Below are 22,651 nucleotides of genomic sequence, written 5' to 3' on the forward strand. Positions count from 1 at the left end.
GGGGAGAGGCTGCAGAGGAGACAGGGCCAGGGACAACTCCAGGGGCCTCGGGCACAAAGTGACACACAGGAGGGGCCCTCTGAGCTCAGGAGTCACTTGTGCACTGGGAGGGTGGCCGAGCACTGGTGCAGGTGCCTGGGGAGGTGGGGGGAGTCTCCATCCCTGGAGAGACTGAAAAGCCACCTGGACACATCCTGGGCAGCCGGCTCTGGGTGGCCCTGATGGAGCAGGGGCTGGGCAAGGTGACCTCCAGAGGTGCCTCCAGCCTCCCCCAGCCTGAGATTCTGTGACTCTGAGAAAAAACAGGCTGCAGTTTCCTAAGGGCAAATGAACAAGCTCCTCACATGGCAGGATTCTCCTGCCCTCACCAAAGTGGTGCATGGCACATGTGTCCCTTCTGCAGATTCCTTCCTGGAGTGAGGATGCTCCTCAAGGTCACGCCTTGAGACTGAGAGAAAGGTTTGCCCATGGTCATGGGTTTGGGTGAGTAGCATCAATCTTTAAGAATTGGTTTTTGCTGACTTGACTGGAATTGCTTCAATGTTGCTTCAGATATAGTGCACTATACTGGAAGTTACAGGTCTCTGTACTGAGCAGTAAATAAGCCTGATAAAGATCTTTTAGTTTAATTGTGATCAGAATAAACTCTTTATTTCTCTATCAATATATCCTTCATCCTATGGAACACAGTTGTATAAAGGTTCAATTACTATTACCTATACTATCCTATACTATACCACCTTTAAACATAAACTACTGACTACGTCTAAAACTGCATCCAGCTGGCTCCTCTCTGAGATGTTCAGGAAGCAAGGAGGTCCCTTCTGCACCTTGTGTCTCCTGCCTGCTCCCTGCACAGCTCTCCAGGTGGTGCTGTCGGTCTTGGGCCAGCTGTGACTGCAGCAGGGACACCTGAAAGAGGCACAAGGCCCGGCTCAGACAAGCCCACGCTGCCAGGAGCACCTGCAGCCCCACGGTACCAGCTCTTGGGGCACACACAGCCTCCAACTCCAGCCCTCAGCAACACTCTGCCCTTGGGCAAGGGGAAAGGAACAGGCTCCCAGACACAACAGAGCTCAGAAGATCAACAAGTCCAGTTCAAGGCTGGCAAACCCTTCCCACGTCCATCCACCCCTCAGCCACCACCGGTCTATTAGAGAGACTTCCAATGGGATTTAGGAACCCAGCTCTGCTTTCCAAAGCACACATTTGGGCCACTGACCCTCTTCTCCACAGGCTGTGCATCAGCACGAGGGCTGCTGCTCCCCTGAGCTACTGGAGGAGTCTTCTATTTCAAAAGTTGACCAATTTCGATGGGCAGACTCGTGGACAGGGAATATGAAGTAGTCTGGGAGGAACATTCTCCTAAAAGCTCTGATTCTCCTGTCAGGTTCCACCTGCAGATTGGATGGGAGAGAGGGTCACAGAAAACTCTCAGCAAACACAGAGCAAAAGGACCTCTGGACATCAAGGCAAGGAGATCCCTACTCTGAGACCCTGAACTGCACCAGACAACACTGGGGGCAAAAAGCTCTCGCTGGGGGCTGTGCAAGAGAGGCCAGTGTGTGTGTGCAGGGACACGGGGCCAGGGAGGGAGGCAGTGGAGTGAAGGTGCCCTTGTGAAAGCCATGGGCTGCCACAAGAGAGAGAAGAAACAAAGGGATGTGCCACAGCAGGGACAGGGAGAGGCAAGGGAACAAGCAGAGGTCTCCAAAGCGCTGCCTGGGCTAACGTGCCATGTTCCAGAGGAGCCTGAGGCCCTGTAGAGGAAGCGAAAGCCCAATTTACCTGCTCGCCACTTCTCCAGGGCACAGTGGATAATTCAGGTCTCTCTCTCTTCTCCTCTGCTGATGCAACCGCTTTGTTTGATTCCAGGCTGGTCCCTGAGCCACAAAACAGCTGCTCCTCTTGTGCTCCAAAAGCCTGCTGGGTATTCAGAGAGGAGATGATGCCCATATTTCAAACACCACAAAAGCTGTCCCTCAGAAATCTCCATCTTGGGAAGTGTCCTCGGAGCACCAGCAGTGCAGCTGCTGTTCAGCCCTCTTGGGCTAAATTCAGCTCAGTTTACTCCATCACTCTGCTCATCTACTCTATTACTTCCCACACCCAATCCAAACCCCCATGCGTTTCCTCCCCTTGCACTGGCACAGGGGAAGCAGCTGCCCATGCCCAGCTTTTGGCCTGGAGCTGATTTGAACAGCAAGCTCCAGAGCTGGAGCAGCCATTCCAGGTGTAGCAGGAAACAATCAGGCCTACACTGACAGGGGTATAGAGTCCCACCTCTTGATGGGAAACATCTCTGGAATAATTCAGGCATGTTGCAGTGGACTGAAGATCAATGCCAGTGCCTGCCTGGATACAAGACTTTCCCTTCAGGAATGCCAAGCGATTCTTCAGAGCCCCTTTGGCAATTTTACACTTGGTCAGTGCAGCACTCAGTGTTCCCCCTCTTCCTTCCTTCAAAGCAGCGGACCCATGCTCCAAATCTTCTTGCTTGGTTTCCTTTTCAGTGTTCAATTGTTGCATTATTTTCTGTTGATTTGGCATGTCAAGTGCATGTATTTCATTCTTCTTTCCCAGATATCTCATGTGCTGCTGGTACAATTCCTGTTCATGCTGCCAAAAGAGGGAGAAAAAGGGTCACTCATTCCCTCTCTCAGTTTGCTTTTCATACCAGATCTGGACTCCTGCTGAAGGGGCAGGCACAGGCTGCCCTTCTCTCTCTCTCTGCCCCTCGAGACACTGCAGACCTTTGCTGGGCCCCCTGGTGATGCTGCATCTTTCCCAGCTGGCTCAGCCCGTCCCAGCTTCCTTTCTGCCCTTCCCTGACCTCTTGCAGCTCCACTCTAGTGCTCCTTTGGGGAGGAGCTGCCAGAACTGCAGCCAGGATTTCAAGTCCACGCTAAGCAGGATTCAGGCAGTGCCAGGAGGATGTGCTCTCCATAAGGGAAGAAGGGAAGAGCAAACATTCCCAGCCTTTCCTTCCCTGGGGCTGGGCTGACAGGAGTGGGTTCCACCTCTCCTGTGCAGAGATTCCGTGGCTCCATCCCCGAGAGCCCCACTGCCCTCTCTGGGAGCAGCAATGGCCAGATCAGTCTGTCATTCTCTGCTGCCACTCAGGACGAGTTGTCTCCTTGCAGGCACACGTCCTGATGTGGGATCAGCACCTGGCTTTCCTCTCTTCTCTCCCCACTGGCTGCTCTCAGATGGCCAAGGCCAAACATCTCTCTATCAACAGCAAACTTGGTCTTCTGCCCACTCCTTCCACATCCAGATATTTAGAAATCCGAACATGGGTTTGGACACACCAGGAATTCCCCAAACCATGCAATGTCAACAGAGACAGTGAGGACATTGAGAACTAAAGCTTCTTGGGCACAGAAGCCCAGCATGGAGGAAAATCAGCAGCCTCAGCATTAACTGCATTTGACATGATGACAAAGTCTTTCCCTCCTTATTCAGAAGAATGCAATTAGAAAAGTTAAACTGGAAGAAGGTGCCCCTTAGAACTATTAACACAAGGTCCAAACATAGCCAGGAAATTGGCCATTGGAGCATCTGCCAATCTCACCAGCACATCCTTCCTTTCCTTCTCCAGGTTTTCCAATTTCCTCTTCAGAAATGCCACCTCCTGAAGAAGAGTCACAGCCTCTTCCTGCCTTTCCGTGGCCTCTTTCTGCAGGGCAGTTTCTCGAGAAATGTGCTTGACTTCTGCCTTCCAGAAATCTGCAGCAGGGAAGGGGAGAGGAGAAGGGGACAAACAAAGCAAAGGCAAACTGATGTGCATCCTGCAGAGACAACAGCACTGTCTTCTCTACCTGCCTGTGTTTGCCAGGCTCTAAGCCCACAAAGGCTCCAAAGCTGACAGAAATGAAGGCAATGTCCCCCCAGAGAAAAAAGCAGGAATGAAAGAGACAAGGTTCACAGGGATAGGAAAGTGTGTTTGCTCTTGGCCTTGTGCAGAGTGAGCAACCCAAGAGAGACAAAGGAGAGGGGATGCCTGTCCAGTCCTGCTCCAGAGAGCCCAATAGCCTGGAGGCTCTGGCAGGGCCTGGAGATTGGGGCAATCGGGCTGAGCCATCAGCTACAGCTCCTCAGCTGGTGAGACAGTGTGGGACAGTGAGTGGGAGAGGAGAAGCTGTACCTTGCTCAGTTTTCTCCAACTCCTTCTGCAGCTCCATGTTGCAGGCTCTGAGGTTGTCTCTCTCAGTCTGTGTCTTCCTCAGCTTCAGCTCCAGAGCCTTACACTGTATGGCCAAGGCAAGAGCTTTGTCATCAGAGCTCTGGAGCTTCACACGCAGCTCAGACACCTCAGCCTCCAGCACATGCACAGAGTCCCTCAAGCAGCGTTCTCCTGCTCGAGACTCCTCCAGCTCCTTCAGCAGCTGCTTCTCTCGAGTTGCCTGGGAAGCCTCCATCTGCAGCACTGCGTCCTGCAGGGCCCGGATCTGGAAGATGGATGCACAGAGCCTCAGGGACAGGGCTGCTCCTGAGGCAGCAGAGTGGGCAAGAGGGAACACAATGAAGGAGAATTGAGTTCAAGGAAAAAACATGCCAAAACCTGAAGGAAGAGAAGCAAGGATTCCAATGGAGAGCAATGGAGAGAAAACAGGGAAAGGGAGGCAATGGGCATCCTTGGGCTGCAGCTCTGAACTGGCTGTGCTGGGAGTGCCCTGGCCAGCCTGCCACAGCCACGGCCTCAAAGCCAAAGGTGCTGCTGTGTGTCCCTGGAGGAGAGGATGCCACTGCACAGCTTACCTGGGTGTTGAGCACCTGCAGTTGTCCAGCGCGGTTTGAAGAGAGCTGGTTGGCCTGCTGAAGAGCAGAATGACACTGAGACACATGATTGTTCAGTGCCATGTTCTGTTCTTCCAGTCTTCTGAGGCACAGGTTCTTTTCCTCCACAGTCAGAATCAGCCTAGAAGGGAAGCAAGCAACTCATTACTATATGATATCACATTTTAGAAACTCTTAGGACTGGCACCACCTAAGGGAAAAACTGCTCTGTCTGATGAGGTTTGTCCAAACAACTTGGCTGTTTCCAAATCGCACAATGACGACATTAGGGGAGAGCAACAGTTTTCTTCTGCCTAACCAGGCTCTAAGGCAGGGAGCTTTGGTCAGCATAGAAGAGACATTTCCTTCCCCCATCCTACACAGCCAGGTAGGAGGAGCAGCACCCTACAGCCAGGGGATCTCTGGCAAGTTCCCTAAGATTTACCAGCAACCATTCTGAAACAAAGGCCAAAGTGGCAACAGAGGCTTGGAGCACAACCTGATGGAAGATGCAGAAGGTTCGAGGCAAGCAGGAGCAGCCTGCCTTTCTTTTATCTTCTTCTTGGAAGAAGAATCCTGTGGCACTGAAGCCAGGCAGGACTTGATCAGCTGGAGGAGCCCCCCATACCTTGCTCCTGTTTCTTGCATTCTTTGCACAGTCAGAAATGCCTGGGACTGTGCAGGGTGGCAGGGACCCTGCTTGACTCCCTCCAGGCACTGGGGCACATTTGATGAGGAATGATGCAGCAGAGACATTCTTGTTTCTGGGCTGCCTCCAAGGGCAGTCTGGCCTAGATCAGCAATCAGGGCCTTAAGATGGTTCTGCCCAGAAACAGCATCAGATGCCAGGCTGATCCAGATCCCAAAGGCTTCAAGTTACAGGACCCAAGGTGGAGCTGATGGATGCATCCAACTCCTTCCAATGCAGCTCGGGCAGTGTCAACACACCCACCTATATAACACATTTACCCCTAGAGGGAAAGGGCTACCCCAAAAGCCTTTGTCTTCAGAAAAACTGTAACGGAACGCTTAGAAAAAAATAAAATGAAAGACAACATCCAGGCAATGGGACGTGTCTGCACGGAGAGTTCAGAATCTGCCACTTGGGAAATGCTGCCAGAGCCCCTGGCAGGTGCAAAGATGGCAAAGAGGGAATCCATTCACCACAATTCAGAGTCCCACAGGCTTTCATTTACCTGGCTTTTTCCCTCCCTAGGGCATTGATGGAAGCCTGCAATTCTGAATTCTGCCGTGCCACTTCTTCCCACTGGATCCATTTGCTCTCCAAGTAGTCCAGATGTGCTTGCAGCTGCTTCTTCTGATTTTCTGCCTTCTCCAGCAGCTTCTGGACATGCTCAACCTCCGAGAGCTTCTGCCTGGACTCTTCCTGGGCCTCCCTCACATCTTGCTGGGCTCTCTGCACAGTCTTTTCTTGGCACTCTCGGGAGGCTACCAGCTGAGATGTCAACTCTGCCACCTCCAGTCAAACAGAACAAAGCAGTCAGAGGCCACAGCCACAGCTTGTCACTGTCAGCCACAGCACAGGCTGTGAGCAAAGGTAAAGGACAACTCTGCATTTCTCCCTGTCCTGAGAGCCCCAGATTCACAAAGGATATGGCCAACTTGTTCCAGTCTCTAAGTGGCCCACCACCAAGGGCACCTGAAAAAGCACCTGCCAAACCAGGGCTAGCAAGAAGAGGCCAGCAGGAATCCATGCTGATGGTTGCTGGCCAACAGTGCAGAGGACGAGCCCAGCTGTCCAGAGCAGCAGCTGACATTCAGCAGAGCCCTGAGCGTCCTTCAGAGCAGCTGCCATGGAGCCCCCAGAGCACGAGACAGCCCCAGGTCTCCCCCCTGCAGCCGCTGCTCTGCCGTGGAAAAGCAAGAAGGCCACAGACCCCTGACTGCAGGACTGTAGTGCCACTGCTCTTTCACTCACCTGCTTTTGTAGAGCCTCCCTCTGCTCAAGGAGGAGATTCATTTCCTCTTTGAGGCCTTGCAGCTCTTGCTTGTGCCTCCTCTCTGCTGCCTGGACTTCACTGTGAGCTTCCTGCAGCTCAGCTTGCAGATTTTCCTTGATGGTCTGGCAACAAAATGCAGAGCAACTTCCTGGGATTTGCCCTCAGGCTCAGCTCTTTCCACCTGCTGCCTCAAAATCCCATTCTTTCTGCTGCTTCTTTTGGCTTCTCTACCCAGCTCTGCTTCCCCTGCAACCCTTCCTTCCCGGGGCTGAGCTCTGCAGCCTACCAGGAGCTGTGCTCCCAGGGCCTGGGGCAGCCCTTGGCTCCTCAGTCCCAGGAGCTGCCTTTTGTGCCCTTATCACTGCCCTGCCCTCCGTTGCCTGGCTACTCACACTTAGCTGCCCCTTCTCTTGCTGCTCTTGCACCTCCTGCCTGAGCTGCTGGACCTGCTGGCGGGCTCGGCTGAGCTCTCCCTGAGTTTGGAGCAGTGCCTCTGATAAAGCACTCTTCTCCTTCTGCTCTTCCAGCAGGACCTGCACAGAAGGAAAGAGCAGAGGGCTTCACACTTCTCCTGCAACACCCGTGTGGCAAGGGGCAAAGGCGGATGGGCTCACGTGCCCTCAGAGCACTTGGCTGCTGCTGCCCTGGGCCACTGCCTGCCCTGGGGGAGACACAGCTTCCCAGGAAGTGACTTAACACACAGCCCAGAAGACATCTCTGGGTTACTGTTCAGATATACCCCAGGCAAGTCTTTAAAAAGATTTTGCTCTTGTCACTGCTCCTGCTGTGCCCTCCCCGTGCCCACAAAAGAAAAGTCCTCCAAACTCACTTAGGCTAGGAACACCTACCAGCACACACCAAAAGGGGAGCAGAAAGAGAACACTGAAGATACCCTGAGGTGCATCTTAGAACAACAGAGCACAAGAGCAGCACAAAAATCTCAGCTGACAGCTGATGTCTCTGCCTGGCTTCCTAAGAGAGGGCTCATTCCTGGTGCCAAAGACAGCCCTGTTCAGCTTGCACCTCCCCTAATTCAATGTAAAAGACACAGAGGCCATGCTCCACACAGCCCCATATCCTGCCATCTCCCAGAGCTCCAGCCTTGCAAAAAATCACACCAGTTCTCCTCTCACAATCATTACCTCTCGCTTGGCATTTTCAAATCTCATTAATTCTTCTTGTTGAGCCAGCAAGGTAGCTACTTTCTGTCTCATCTCCAACAGCACCTCCTTGTGCTCCCTCTTTCTCTCTGCCTTCTCTTTTTCCCATTGCTCCAGCATCTCCTGCATCTCTGCACGATGCCTTTCACGTTCACTTGCCTGAGGAGGAGAGGAAAAATTTGCAAGATGAAGTCCCAGGCAAGCTCCTTGCTGAAAAATGTGAAGCTTCATGTCTCCCACAATCCCCAGCTGGAAAAGACAACAGCGATGGCTTTCTGCACTCCAGAAACCGTGTCCTGTCAGGGGATTCAAAAGGAGGCTCAGCAGGTGCCAGAATCACAGACTTGTGGAATCTCTTCTGTTGGCAAGGACCTTGCCAAGCATCGAGTCCAAGCACTCAGAAAAGGCGGTGTCACCTTCCCCTCCCTGATGCCCCAGCCACAAGGACTGGACGAGCAGGGACAATGGGCCTGTCCATGGCTTCCAGCCCAAAGCCAATCCCTCTGGCCACCATGGAAGCACAGCAAGAAAGGAACTGAGTTCCCACGCCTGCAGCCAGCAGCACTGTTGGCATCTGCTCCACGTTGGCATCTGCTCAGTGGCAGGTGGGACTCGGGGATGATCCTGCCCTGGGCTGCCACGCTTTGGGTGGGCACTGCCCAACCTGCTCTGGAACTGCTCTTACACCCTCACTGAAGCTGTGGCTGCATTTACTGTCCCAGCACCATCCCGGGGGCCTTCACGCACCTCCAAGTCCAAGCTGCTGCCTCTGCTGTCTGGACCAGCAGTGGGAGGCCTCTGCCAGAGAACTGCTGCCCTTTCACACCCTCAGCCTCTGCTTGTGCTACACCAACCCACAGGGCTGGCTTGGTCAATTCAGAAGCATATTGGCCCCTACCAGGTCTTCCAGGAGCTTCTTTATTTCCACTTGCTGAGCTGTTCCCTGAGGCCTGAGGCTTTCGTGATGCTGCTGCTGTGCCTGCAGGAGTTCTTGAGCTGTGTCTTCCTGTTCCTGCTTCCTGAGAGCTCTCTCTGCTTCCAGCTCACCTTGCAGGCATTTCACTTGTCCTGCAAAGACCAACAGCAAGAGTCAGAGTCTTTACTGACTTTACTGACCTCAGGCCCCTTCAGTGCCTCCAGCCCCACCACTCCTAAGATGCTCTGTGGACAGAGGTGGATTTACAAGGTGCTTAGCTTCTCTAGGCATGAGCAGCACCACAAATGAAGCACACGAGGTTCTCACCTTCTATCACCTCTTTGTCCTGTGTGACTGTGAGCACCTGAGCCTCCAGATGGTTCCTGGAGATCTCCAGCTGAGCTATCTGCTGCTGAGCAGCAAGCAGCCTGGATTCCAGGCTCTCCTTTGCTGATCTGCAAGTTGCAAATACGGAGAGACATGAGTTGCTTGCTCCAGACACCCACAGCTGGATATTCCAGGATGACGTGGCTCAAGATCCCCACACCGGAGTATGGAAAATGGGTCACCTGGAAACTGGTCCAGAGAAGGCACATCTGTGCCATTTCAAGAGAGAGCAGGGCCTCTGAGGGACTGCCCAGGCCTCCCTTATGGCCTGGCACAGCACAGACTGCCCAGCCCAACTTGGCCTCCACAGCCAAACCTTCCGTTGCTGTTCCTGACCTATGACACTGGCTAGCTGTGCCCAAACAGGCTGGAGCGACGAGCAAAAGCCCAGCCCCTGCTCACAGCCCTTCTCCCATCAGCACTTCCAAGCTGCTCTGCTGGGGGACACAACAGACTCTTGTCCTGGCTGAATCCTGACTCTTTACTGCTCTTGATAATGGACATGAAGGCACATCATCTTCCAGACACCTGGTATTTAAGAGGCTTCAGAACTACTTTTCAGACACAGTAAAATCTCATGGTCATGGCAGCACTTGCAAAATATCAGAACATCTCTTTGTCTCAATGACAACTTGCTGAATGCAGAGATTGCAGTTTCAACTCCTGCAAGGTCATGGAGTAGACCTGCTGCCTTTATTTTAGTGTTGCTGGCCATGCAGGCAGTAGCCCAAGGGACTTGTCCTTCCTGACAGAGTGAGAGGGACCATCCAAAGGGACCTTGGCCGGTTTGGCAGCTGGCTGCCCATCAACAATCAGCAAGAATCCCCAGAGGCTGTTGAGAATTCCAAAGAGCTTTCCCTGCTGTTCTCTAACCAGCTCCAGGTCCTGTCCCACGCTTCTCAAGAGTGCGCTGGGAAGCAGAAATGGCTCAAGATTTTCAGCAGGAGCCTCTGGCTTCACCCTGAATGGCAGCGTGCTACTCCCAGCGTGCCAAGGGAAGAGCCTGGAATGCTGAAGGTGAAGCTTCAGTTCTGAAGATCAGGATCATCTCAAGCTACTCAGAAAGGAAAAAGGGATGCCCAGAATGCCCAGAAGAAGCAGCCAAACCCAAGAGAAACTTGAGCTTTCACTCAGCATCTGCATGGTTTTACTACTCCTCAATTCAGGGCTGGGTGGATTGCTTTTGACTTCCCACAGGAGTTGCTCAGCAGAACAAAGAGGAGCCCAAGGCTCACAAGAGCTTTGCTGGCTTTAGGTGGCCAAAAAATAACCTTCAAATTGTGGCTTTTTTCTTCTTGAGATTCTTCAATATTCTGTCCACGGCATGTAAAAACATCTGAAAAGGCTCAGCTCCCTGCCTTTACCTGGTCTCTGCCAGCTGCCTGGAAAGGTCTTGTTGGAGCCACTCTGTGGCTGCCAGTCGGCCCTCAAGCTCAGCCTTCTGGCCCAGCAGCTCCTCCTCTCTGCATGCCTGGGCTGCTGCGTGCCCTTGGTCAGAGGATTCCCAGCTCAGCTGCTCCAGAGACCAGCTCGATGGCTCTTCCTCCTGGGAAACCTGCAAGTGGGACAAGGTACAGCTGGAGCCCTTCCTCGGGAGCCCTGTGCAGAGCCAGCCAGCGCCACCTCGCAGGCAGCCAGAGGACAAGGAGCACCTGTGCTCTGGGCTCCAAGTTTCACAGCATCTGCCCTATGCAGCTCTGATAGCCTGGGCTGCCAGAAGCCTCTGGCACTGTTACCTTGGAAGTGCTGTGTCAGGCCCTGCTGCCTTGCCTGGGCCCAGACTGCTCCTTCCCAACTAACATCCCTACTCCAAACTCTGTGTTGTCACCCAAAAACACTGCCTCTTCCACAGTTGCAAATACAATTTACTCTGAGCACCAGGAGTGTAACTGATTTTCAGCCATTGATCCAAAACTCAACTCACTTTAGTCCATCACTCCAATCACCTGCTCCATTACTTCCCACACCCAATCCAAACCCCCATGGGTTGCCTCCCCTAGCACTGGCACAGGGGAAGCAGCTCCCCATGCCACAGCTTTTGGCCTGGAGCTGATTTGAACAGCAAGCTCCAGAGCTGGATTGGTCATTCCAGGCTTGCCAGGAAACAATCAGGCAGTCAATGGTCTCTGGCTGGAGCCAGGCAGACAGACAAGGCTGCCTGCTGCAGCCTGGGCTGCTTTACCCAAGCAGGCCTGCACTGGCAGGGACAGAGACCCACCTCTTCATGGGAAACACCACTGGAATAATTCAGGGACACTGGAGTAGAATGAAAGTCAATGCCATTGTCTGCCTGGATCTTTCCTTTCAGGATGTCCAAGCGCTTCTTCAGAGCCCCTTTGGCAATTTCACTCTTGTTCAGTGCAGCACTCAGTACTTGAGTGTTGTCCCTTAATTTCTTCAAAGCAGCAGCCCCATGCTCCGACTCCTCTTGCAGGTCTTCCCTCTCCGCTGCCAAGTCTTGAGTATTTTCCTCATCATTTGGCATCTCAGGTGCAGGCATTTCATTCTTCTTTTCCAGGTATCTCATGTGCTGCTGGTACAATTCCTGTTCATGCTGCCAAAACAGGGAGAAAAAGGGTCACTCATTCCCTCTCTCAGTTTGCTTTTCATACCAGATCTGGACTCCTGCTGTAGGAGCAGGCACAGGCTGCCCTTCTCTCTCTCTGCCCCTCAGGATGCTGCAGACCTTTGCTGGGCCCCCTGGTGATGCTGCATCTTTCCCAGCTGGCTCAGCCCGTCCCAGCTTCCTTTCTGCCCTTCCCTGACCTCCTGCAGCTCCACTCTAGTGCTCCTTTGGGGAGGAGCTGCCAGAACTGCAGCCAGGATTTCAAGTCCACGCTAAGCAGGATTCAGGCAGTGCCAGGAGGATGTGCTCTCCATAAGGGAGGAAGGGAAGAGCAAACATTCCCAGCCTTTCCTTCCCTGGGGCTGGGCTGACAGGAGTGGGTTCCACCTCTCCTGTGCAGAGATTCCGTGGCTCCATCCCCGAGAGCCCCACTGCCCTCTCTGGGAGCAGCCAGGGCCAGATCAGTCTGTCATTCACTGCTGCCACTCAGGACGAGTTGTGCCCTTGCAGGCACACGTCCTGATGTGGATCAGCACTTGGCTTTCCTCTCTTCTCTCCCCACTGGCTGCTCTCAGATGGCCAAGGCCAAACATCTCTCTATCAACAGCAAACATGGGACCTCCCCGCTCTTTCCAGATATTTAGAAATCCGAACATGGGTTTGGACACCAGCAATTCCCCAAACCATGCAATGTCAACAGAGACAGTGAGGACATTGAGAACTAAAGCTTCTTGGGCACAGAAGCCCAGCATGGAGGAAAATCAGCAGCCTCAGCATTAACTGCCTTTGCCATGACTACAACATCTTTTCCTCCTTATTCAGAAGGATGCAATTAGAAAAGTTGAACGGGAAAAAGGTGCTCCTTAGAACTGGTAACACAAGGTCCAAACATAGCCAGGAAGGGGACCTTTGTGGCATCTGCCAATCTCACCAGCACATCCTTCCTTTCCTTCTCCAGGTTTTCCAATTTCCTCTTCAGAGATGCCACCTCCTGACGAAGAGTCACAGCCTCTTCCTGCCTTTCCATGGCCTCTTTGTCCAGGAGAATTTGGCGAGAGATGTGCATGGCTTCTGCCTGCACCCACTCTGCAGTAGGGAAGGGGAGAGGAGAAGGGGGCAAACAAAGCAAAGGCAAACTGATGTGCATCCTGCAGAGACAACAGCACTGTCTTCTCTACCTGCCTGTGTTTGCCAGGCTTTAAGCCCACAAAGGCTCCAAAGATAACAGAAATGAAGGCAATGTCCCCCCAGAGAAAAAAGCTGGAATAAAGGGGCAGGGTTCAGAGGAATAGCAGAGTGATCAATCCAAGACATACAAAGGAGAGGGGATGCCTGTGCAGCCCTGCTCCAGAGAGGCCAATAGCCTGGAGGCTCTGGCAGGGCCTGGAGATTGGGGCAATGGAGCTGAGGCATCCAGCTACAGCTCCTCAGCACAGACACGGTGCCTGAAAGGCACCAGCTGTGCACGGGATCAGCCCCAGCACAGCCAGATGGCACTGCCAGCCACAGCATCTTTCTCAAGAGAAAGCTTTCACTGGCACTTGGATGGATAAATCTCCTGCTGGTTGTTTTTCTCCCTCTCTGCCATTTCAGGGCAGTGCCCTTTTCCTCTGCATGGGATTGAGAGATCCCCAGGGGTGAGACAGCATGGGGCAGTGGGTAGGAGAGGAGAAGCTGTACCTTGCTCACATTGCTCCAGCTGTTTCAGCAGCTCCTGATTGCGAGCCCTGAGATTGTCTCTCTCAGCCTGTGTCTTCCTCAGCTCCAGCTCCATGGCCTTACACTGTGTTGCCATGGCCTCTGCTCTTTCCTCAGAGCTCTGGAGCCTCACACACAGCTCAGACTCCTCAGTTGCCAGCTGCTTCTCTCGAGTTTCCTGGCAAGCTGCCTTCTCCCTCACTGCCTCCAGCAGGGCCCAGGCCTGGAAGATGGATGCACAGAGCCTCAGGGACAGGGCTGCGCCTGAGGCCATTGCGTGGCCAGTAGGGTGAACAACAAAGGAGAAATTTCTTCAAGCCAAGAACTGATGGCACAGAAGCAAGGATTGCAATGGAGACCAATGGAGACAAAACAGGGAAAGGGAGGCAATGGGCATCCTTGGGCTGCAGCTCTGAACTGGCTGTGCTGGAAGTGCCCTGCCCAGCCTGCCACAGCCACGGCTGTGTCCCCACATTGCTCAGAGCCCTGCACAGGCACCAACTCTGTGTGGGACAACACTGCTAAGAGAGGGACAGAGAAGCTCCAGAGGAGTCTGCTGCTGCTTCTCCTGCCAGATCTCCTGATGGGACCCAGGAGAGGATGGGGGAGATCTTCTGCAGCAGACACCAGATCCAGCCTTGGCCTCAGGGTGCAGCAGCAGCCCCGGGCAGAACAGGGCAGCTGTGGATGCTGCTGGGAGGGGAAAGGGGTTGGGGCCTCCAAGGCAGAGGTGCTGCTGTGTGTCTGTGGAGAAGTGGATGCCAGTGCGCAGCTTACCCGGGTGTTGAGCGCCATCAATTCTCTTCTATGCTCAGAATAGAGCTGCTCTGTCTCCTGAAGAGCAGATTGACACTGAGATACGGAATTTTTCAGCACCAAGTTCTGTTCTTCCAGTCTTCTGAGGCACAGGTTCTTTTCCTCCACAGTCAGAATCAGCCTAGAAGGGAAGCAAGCAACTCATTACTATATGATATCACATTTTATAAACTCTTAGGACTTGCAGCACCTCAGAGAAAAACTGCTCTCTCTGATGAGGTTGGTCTAAACATCTTGGCTGTTTGTTTCCCCTGCACTCCCAGCCCAGCATGTGCCTACTCTGCTTTTGTCCCTGAAAGAACAGGGAGTTCCTGCCTACATGCCCTACCTTCCTATTGAGATGGCAATGTGAATACAAACCTAACAAAGTCTTGCAATGAAGACATTAGGGGAGAGCAACAATTTTTTTCTGACTAACCAGGCTCCAAGGCAGGGAGCTTTGGTCAGCATGGAAGAGACATTTCCTTCCCCCATCTTACACATCCACGTAGGAGGAGCAGCACTCTACAGCCAGGGGATCGCTGGCAAGTTCCCTAAGATTTACCAGCACCCATCCTACTTTCAGCTGGAGAAAGAAAAGCCAAAGTGGCAACAGAGGCTTGGAGCACAACCTGATGGAAGATGCAGAAGGCTCGAGGCAAGCAGGAGCAGCCTGCCTTTCCTTTGTCTTCATCTTGGAAGAAGAATCCTGTGGCACTGAAGCCAGGCAGGACTTGATCAGCTGGAGGAGCCCCCCATACCTTGCTCCTGTTTCTTGCATTCTTTGCACAGTCAGAAATGCCTGGGACTGTGCAGGGTGGCAGGGACCCTGCTTGACTCCCTCCAGGCACCGGGGCACATTTGATGAGGAATGATGCAGCAGAGACATTCTTGTTTCTGGGCTGCCTCCAAGGGCAGTCTGGCCTAGATCAGCAATCAGGGCCTTAAGATGGTTCTGCCCAGAAACAGCATCAGATGCCAGGCTGATCCAGATCCCAAAGGCTTCAAGTTACAGGACCCAAGGTGGAGCTGATGGATGCATCCAACTCCTTCCAATGCAGCTCGGGCAGTGTCAACACACCCACCTATATAACACATTTACCCCTAGAGGGAATGGGCTACCCCAAAAGCCTTTGTCTTCAGAAAAACTGTAACGGAACGCTTAGAAAAAAATAAAATGAAAGACAACATCCAGGCAATGGGACGTGTCTGCATGGAGAGTTCAGAATCTGCCACTTGGGAAATGCTGCCAGAGCCCCTGGCAGGCGCAAAGATGGCAAAGAGGGAATCCATTCACCACAATTCAGAGTCCCACAGGCTTTCATTTACCTGGCTTTTTCCCGCTCTAGGGCATTGACGGAAGCCTGCAATTCTGAATTCTGCTGTGCCATTTCTTCCCATCGACTCCTTTCCCTCTCCAAGTCCTGCAGATGTGCTTGCAGCTGCTTCTTATGATGTTCTGCCTCCTCCAGCAGCTTCTGGACATGCTCAACCTCCGAGAGCTTCTGCCGGGACTCTTCCTGGGCCTCCCTCACATCTTGCACAGTCTTTTCCTGGCACTCTCGGGAGGCTGCCAGCTGAGATGTCAACTCTGCCACCTCCAGTCAAACAGAACAAAGAAGTCAGAGGCCACGGCCACAGCTTGTCACTGTCAGCCACAGCACAGGCTGTGAGCAAAGGTAAAGGACAACTCTGCATTTCTCCCTGTCCTGAGAGCCCCAGATTCACAAAGGATATGGCCAACTTGTTCCAGTCTCTAGGTGGCCCACCACCAAGGGCACCTGGAAAAGCACCTGCCAAACCAAGGCTAGCAAGAAGAGGCCAGCAGGAATCCATGCTGATGGTTGCTGGCCAACAGTGCAGAGGACGAGCCCAGCTGTCCAGAGCAGCAGCTGACATTCAGCAGAGCACTGTGTGTCCTTCAGAGCAGCTGCCATGGAGCCCCCAGAGCACGAGACTGCCCCAGGGCTCCCCCCTGCAGCTGCTGCTTTGCTGTGGAGAAGCAAGAGGGCCACAGACCCCTCACTGCATGTCTGCAGTGCCACTGCTACTTCACTCACCTGCTTTTGTAGAGCCTCTCTATGGGCAAGGAGGAGATTCATTTCCTCTTTGAGGCCTTGCTGCTCTTGCTCGTGCCTCCTCTCTGCTGCCTGGACTTCTCTGTGAGCTTTCTGCAGCTCAGCTTGCAGCTCAGCCTCCACACGCTTCCTGCTCATCTCCAGCTGAGCTATCTGCTGCTGAGCAGCAAGCAGCCTGGATTCCAGGCTCTCCTTTGCTGACCTACAAGTTGCAAATATGGAGAGACATGAGTTGCTTGCTCCAGACACCCACAGCTGGATATTCCAGGATGACATGGTTCAAGATGCCCACACCTGAGTATGGAAAATGGGTCACCTGGAAACTGGTCCAGAGAAGGCACATCTGTGCCATTTCAAGAGAGAGCAGGGCCCTCTGAGGGACTGCCCAGGCCTCCCTTATGGCCTGGCACAGCACAGACTGCCCAGCCCAACTTGGCCTCCACAGCCAAACCTTCCGTTGCTGTTCCTGACCTATGACACTGGCTAGCTGTGCCCAAACAGGCTGGAGCGACGAGCAAAAGCCCAGCCCCTGCTCACAGCCCTTCTCCCATCAGCACTTCCAAGCTGCTCTGCTGGGGGACACAACAGACTCTTGTCCTGGCTGAATCCTGACTCTTTACTGCTCTTGATAATGGACATGAAGGCACATCATCTTCCAGACACCTGGTATTTAAGAGGCTTCAGAACTACTTTTCAGACACAGTAAAATCTCATGGTCATGGCAGCACTTGCAAAATATCAGAACATCTCTTTGTCTCAATGACAACTTGCTGAATGCAGAGATTGCAGTTTCAACTCCTGCAAGGTCATGGAGTAGACCTGCTGCCTTTATTTTAGTGTTGCTGGCCAAGCAGGCAGTAGCCCAAGGGACTTGTCCTTCCTGACAGAGTGAGAGGGACCATCCAAAGGGACCTTGGCCGGTTTGGCAGCTGGCTGCCCATCAACAATCAGCAAGAATCCCCAGAGGCTGTTGAGAATTCCAAAGAGCTTTCCCTGCTGTTCTCTAACCAGCTCCAGGTCCTGTCCCACGCTTCTCAAGAGTGCGCTGGGAAGCAGAAATGGCTCAAGATTTTCAGCAGGAGCCTCTGGCTTCACCCTGAATGGCAGCGTGCTACTCCCAGCGTGCCAAGGGAAGAGCCTGGAATGCTGAAGGTGAAGCTTCAGTTCTGAAGATCAGGATCATCTCAAGCTGCTCAGAAAGGAACAAGGGATGCCCAGAATGCCCAGAAGAAGCAGCCAAACCCAAGAGAAACTTGAGCTTTCACTCAGCATCTGCATGGTTTTACTACTCCTCAATTCAGGGCTGGGTGGATTGCTTTTGACTTCCCACAGGAGTTGCTCAGCAGAACAAAGAGGAGCCCAAGGCTCACAAGAGCTTTGCTGGCTTTAGGTGGCCAAAAAATAACCTTCAAATTGTGGCTTTTTTCTTCTTGAGATTCTTCAATATTCTGTCCACGGCATGTAAAAACATCTGAAAAGGCTCAGCTCCCTGCCTTTACCTGGTCTCTGCCAGCTGCCTGGAAAGGTCTTGTCGGAGCCACTCTGTGGCTGCCAGTCGGCCCTCAAGCTCAGCCTTCTGGCCCAGCAGCTCCTCCTCTCTGCATGCCTGGGCTGCTGCGTGCCCTTGGTCAGAGGATTCCCAGCTCAGCTGCTCCAGAGACCAGCTCGATGGCTCTTCCTCCTGGGAAACCTGCAAGTGGGACAAGGTACAGCTGGAGCCCTTCCTCGGGAGCCCTGTGCAGAGCCAGCCAGCGCCACCTCGCAGGCAGCCAGAGGACAAGGAGCACCTGTGCTCTGGGCTCCAAGTTTCACAGCATCTGCCCTATGCAGCTCTGATAGCCTGGGCTGCCAGAAGCCTCTGGCACTGTTACCTTGGAAGTGCTGTGTCAGGCCCTGCTGCCTTGCCTGGGCCCAGACTGCTCCTTCCCAACTAACATCCCTACTCCAAACTCTGTGTTGTCACCCAAAAACACTGCCTCTTCCACAGTTGCAAATACAATTTACTCTGAGCACCAGGAGTGTAACTGATTTTCAGCCATTGATCCAAAACTCAACTCACTTTAGTCCATCACTCCAATCACCTGCTCCATTACTTCCCACACCCAATCCAAACCCCCATGGGTTGCCTCCCCTAGCACTGGCACAGGGGAAGCAGCTCCCCATGCCACAGCTTTTGGCCTGGAGCTGATTTGAACAGCAAGCTCCAGAGCTGGATTGGTCATTCCAGGCTTGCCAGGAAACAATCAGGCAGTCAATGGTCTCTGGCTGGAGCCAGGCAGACAGACAAGGCTGCCTGCTGCAGCCCGGGCTGCTTTACCCAAGCAGGCCTGCACTGGCAGGGACAGAGACCCACCTCTTCATGGGAAACACCACTGGGATAATTCAGGGACACTGGAGTAGAATGAAAGTCAATGCCATTGTCTGCCTGGATCTTTCCTTTCAGGATGTCCAAGCGCTTCTTCAGAGCCCCTTTGGCAATTTCACTCTTGTTCAGTGCAGCACTCAGTACTTGAGTGTTGTCCCTTAATTTCTTCAAAGCAGCAGCCCCATGCTCCGACTCCTCTTGCAGGTCTTCCCTCTCCGCTGCCAAGTCTTGAGTATTTTCCTCATCATTTGGCATCTCAGGTGCAGGCATTTCATTCTTCTTTTCCAGGTATCTCATGTGCTGCTGGTACAATTCCTGTTCATGCTGCCAAAACAGGGAGAAAAAGGGTCACTCATTCCCTCTCTCAGTTTGCTTTTCATACCAGATCTGGACTCCTGCTGTAGGAGCAGGCACAGGCTGCCCTTCTCTCTCTCTGCCCCTCAGGATGCTGCAGACCTTTGCTGGGCCCCCTGGTGATGCTGCATCTTTCCCAGCTGGCTCAGCCCGTCCCAGCTTCCTTTCTGCCCTTCCCTGACCTCCTGCAGCTCCACTCTAGTGCTCCTTTGGGGAGGAGCTGCCAGAACTGCAGCCAGGATTTCAAGTCCACGCTAAGCAGGATTCAGGCAGTGCCAGGAGGATGTGCTCTCCATAAGGGAGGAAGGGAAGAGCAAACATTCCCAGCCTTTCCTTCCCTGGGGCTGGGCTGACAGGAGTGGGTTCCACCTCTCCTGTGCAGAGATTCCGTGGCTCCATCCCCGAGAGCCCCACTGCCCTCTCTGGGAGCAGCCAGGGCCAGATCAGTCTGTCATTCACTGCTGCCACTCAGGACGAGTTGTGCCCTTGCAGGCACACGTCCTGATGTGGATCAGCACTTGGCTTTCCTCTCTTCTCTCCCCGCTGGCTGCTCTCAGATGGCCAAGGCCAAACATCTCTCTATCAACAGCAAACATGGGACCTCCCCGCTCTTTCCAGATATTTAGAAATCCGAACATGGGTTTGGACACCAGCAATTCCCCAAACCATGCAATGTCAACAGAGACAGTGAGGACATTGAGAACTAAAGCTTCTTGGGCACAGAAGCCCAGCATGGAGGAAAATCAGCAGCCTCAGCATTAACTGCCTTTGCCATGACTACAACATCTTTTCCTCCTTATTCAGAAGGATGCAATTAGAAAAGTTGAACGGGAAAAAGGTGCTCCTTAGAACTGGTAACACAAGGTCCAAACATAGCCAGGAAGGGGACCTTTGTGGCATCTGCCAATCTCACCAGCACATCCTTCCTTTCCTTCTCCAGGTTTTCCAATTTCCTCTTCAGAGATGCCACCTCTTGACGAAGAGTCACAGCCTCTTCCTGCCTTTCCATGGCCTCTTTGTCCAGGAGAATTTGGCGAGAGATGTGCATGGCTTCTGCCTGCACCCACTCTGCAGTAGGGAAGGGGAGAGGAGAAGGGGGCAAACAAAGCAAAGGCAAACTGATGTGCATCCTGCAGAGACAACAGCACTGTCTTCTCTACCTGCCTGTGTTTGCCAGGCTTTAAGCCCACAAAGGCTCCAAAGATAACAGAAATGAAGGCAATGTCCCCCCAGAGAAAAAAGCTGGAATAAAGGGGCAGGGTTCAGAGGAATAGCAGAGTGATCAATCCAAGACATACAAAGGAGAGGGGATGCCTGTGCAGCCCTGCTCCAGAGAGGCCAATAGCCTGGAGGCTCTGGCAGGGCCTGGAGATTGGGGCAATGGAGCTGAGGCATCCAGCTACAGCTCCTCAGCACAGACACGGTGCCTGAAAGGCACCAGCTGTGCACGGGATCAGCCCCAGCACAGCCAGATGGCACTGCCAGCCACAGCATCTTTCTCAAGAGAAAGCTTTCACTGGCACTTGGATGGATAAATCTCCTGCTGGTTGTTTTTCTCCCTCTCTGCCATTTCAGGGCAGTGCCCTTTTCCTCTGCATGGGATTGAGAGATCCCCAGGGGTGAGACAGCATGGGGCAGTGGGTAGGAGAGGAGAAGCTGTACCTTGCTCACATTGCTCCAGCTGTTTCAGCAGCTCCTGATTGCGAGCCCTGAGATTGTCTCTCTCAGCCTGTGTCTTCCTCAGCTCCAGCTCCATGGCCTTACACTGTGTTGCCATGGCCTCTGCTCTTTCCTCAGAGCTCTGGAGCCTCACACACAGCTCAGACTCCTCAGTTGCCAGCTGCTTCTCTCGAGTTTCCTGGCAAGCTGCCTTCTCCCTCACTGCCTCCAGCAGGGCCCAGGCCTGGAAGATGGATGCACAGAGCCTCAGGGACAGGGCTGCGCCTGAGGCCATTGCGTGGCCAGTAGGGTGAACAACAAAGGAGAAATTTCTTCAAGCCAAGAACTGATGGCACAGAAGCAAGGATTGCAATGGAGACCAATGGAGACAAAACAGGGAAAGGGAGGCAATGGGCATCCTTGGGCTGCAGCTCTGAACTGGCTGTGCTGGAAGTGCCCTGCCCAGCCTGCCACAGCCACGGCTGTGTCCCCACATTGCTCAGAGCCCTGCACAGGCACCAACTCTGTGTGGGACAACACTGCTAAGAGAGGGACAGAGAAGCTCCAGAGGAGTCTGCTGCTGCTTCTCCTGCCAGATCTCCTGATGGGACCCAGGAGAGGATGGGGGAGATCTTCTGCAGCAGACACCAGATCCAGCCTTGGCCTCAGGGTGCAGCAGCAGCCCCGGGCAGAACAGGGCAGCTGTGGATGCTGCTGGGAGGGGAAAGGGGTTGGGGCCTCCAAGGCAGAGGTGCTGCTGTGTGTCTGTGGAGAAGTGGATGCCAGTGCGCAGCTTACCCGGGTGTTGAGCGCCATCAATTCTCTTCTATGCTCAGAATAGAGCTGCTCTGTCTCCTGAAGAGCAGATTGACACTGAGATACGGAATTTTTCAGCACCAAGTTCTGTTCTTCCAGTCTTCTGAGGCACAGGTTCTTTTCCTCCACAGTCAGAATCAGCCTAGAAGGGAAGCAAGCAACTCATTACTATATGATATCACATTTTATAAACTCTTAGGACTTGCAGCACCTCAGAGAAAAACTGCTCTCTCTGATGAGGTTGGTCTAAACATCTTGGCTGTTTGTTTCCCCTGCACTCCCAGCCCAGCATGTGCCTACTCTACTTTTGTCCCTGAAAGAACAGGGAGTTCCTGCCTACATGCCCTACCTTCCTATTGAGATGGCAATGTGAATACAAACCTAACAAAGTCTTGCAATGAAGACATTAGGGGAGAGCAACAATTTTTTTCTGACTAACCAGGCTCCAAGGCAGGGAGCTTTGGTCAGCATGGAAGAGACATTTCCTTCCCCCATCTTACACATCCACGTAGGAGGAGCACCACCCTACAGCCAGGGGATCTCTGGCAAGTTCCCTAAGATTTACCAGCACCCATCCTACTTTCAGCTGGAGAAAGAAAAGCCAAAGTGGCAACAGAGGCTTGGAGCACAACCTGATGGAAGATGCTGAAGGTTCCAGGCAAGCAGGAGCAGCCTGCCTTTCCTTTGTCTTCTTCTTGGAAGAAGAATCCTGTGGCACTGAAGCCAGGCAGGACTTGATCAGCTGGAGGAGCCCCCCATACCTTGCTCCTGTTTCTTGCATTCTTTGCACAGTCAGAAATGCCTGGGACTGTGCAGGGTGGCAGGGACCCTGCTTGACTCCCTCCAGGCACCGGGGTACATTTGATGAGGAATTATGCAGCAGGGACATTCTTGTTTCTGGGCTGCCTCCGAGGGCAGTCTGGCCTAGATCAGCAATCAGGGCCTTAAGATGGTTCTGCCCAGAAACAGCATCAGATGCCAGGCTGATCCAGATCCCAAAGGCTTCAAGTTACAGGACCCAAGGTGGAGCTGATGGATGCATCCAACTCCTTCCAATGCAGCTCGGGCAGTGTCAACACACCCACCTATATAACACAATACCCCTAGAGGGAAAGGT

General features: G+C 53.3%; 1 protein-coding gene across 1 annotated transcript; it reads right to left on the reverse strand.

The window, feature by feature from the left end:
- Positions 1 to 304: 304 nt before the first annotated feature.
- On the reverse strand, positions 305 to 13,741 carry LOC135282297 (centrosome-associated protein CEP250-like). The gene is made up of 18 exons (XM_064391928.1): positions 13,450 to 13,741; positions 12,701 to 12,855; positions 11,422 to 11,757; positions 10,568 to 10,758; positions 9,981 to 10,113; positions 9,144 to 9,324; positions 8,799 to 8,968; positions 7,883 to 8,059; positions 7,133 to 7,273; positions 6,719 to 6,862; positions 5,976 to 6,256; positions 4,762 to 4,921; positions 4,148 to 4,451; positions 3,575 to 3,729; positions 2,284 to 2,619; positions 1,789 to 1,926; positions 1,223 to 1,397; positions 305 to 912 (listed from the first exon to the last, which is right to left on the reverse strand). The coding sequence occupies exons 1-17, from the start codon at positions 13,739 to 13,741 to the stop codon at positions 1,245 to 1,247; spliced, it is 3,447 nt and encodes a 1,148-aa protein (XP_064247998.1). The 3' UTR covers positions 305 to 912; positions 1,223 to 1,244.
- Between the last annotated feature and the right edge of the window lie 8,910 nt (positions 13,742 to 22,651).

Source organism: Passer domesticus, chromosome 16, assembly GCF_036417665.1.
Source record: "Passer domesticus isolate bPasDom1 chromosome 16, bPasDom1.hap1, whole genome shotgun sequence".
NCBI classification, from domain to species: domain Eukaryota; kingdom Metazoa; phylum Chordata; class Aves; order Passeriformes; family Passeridae; genus Passer; species Passer domesticus.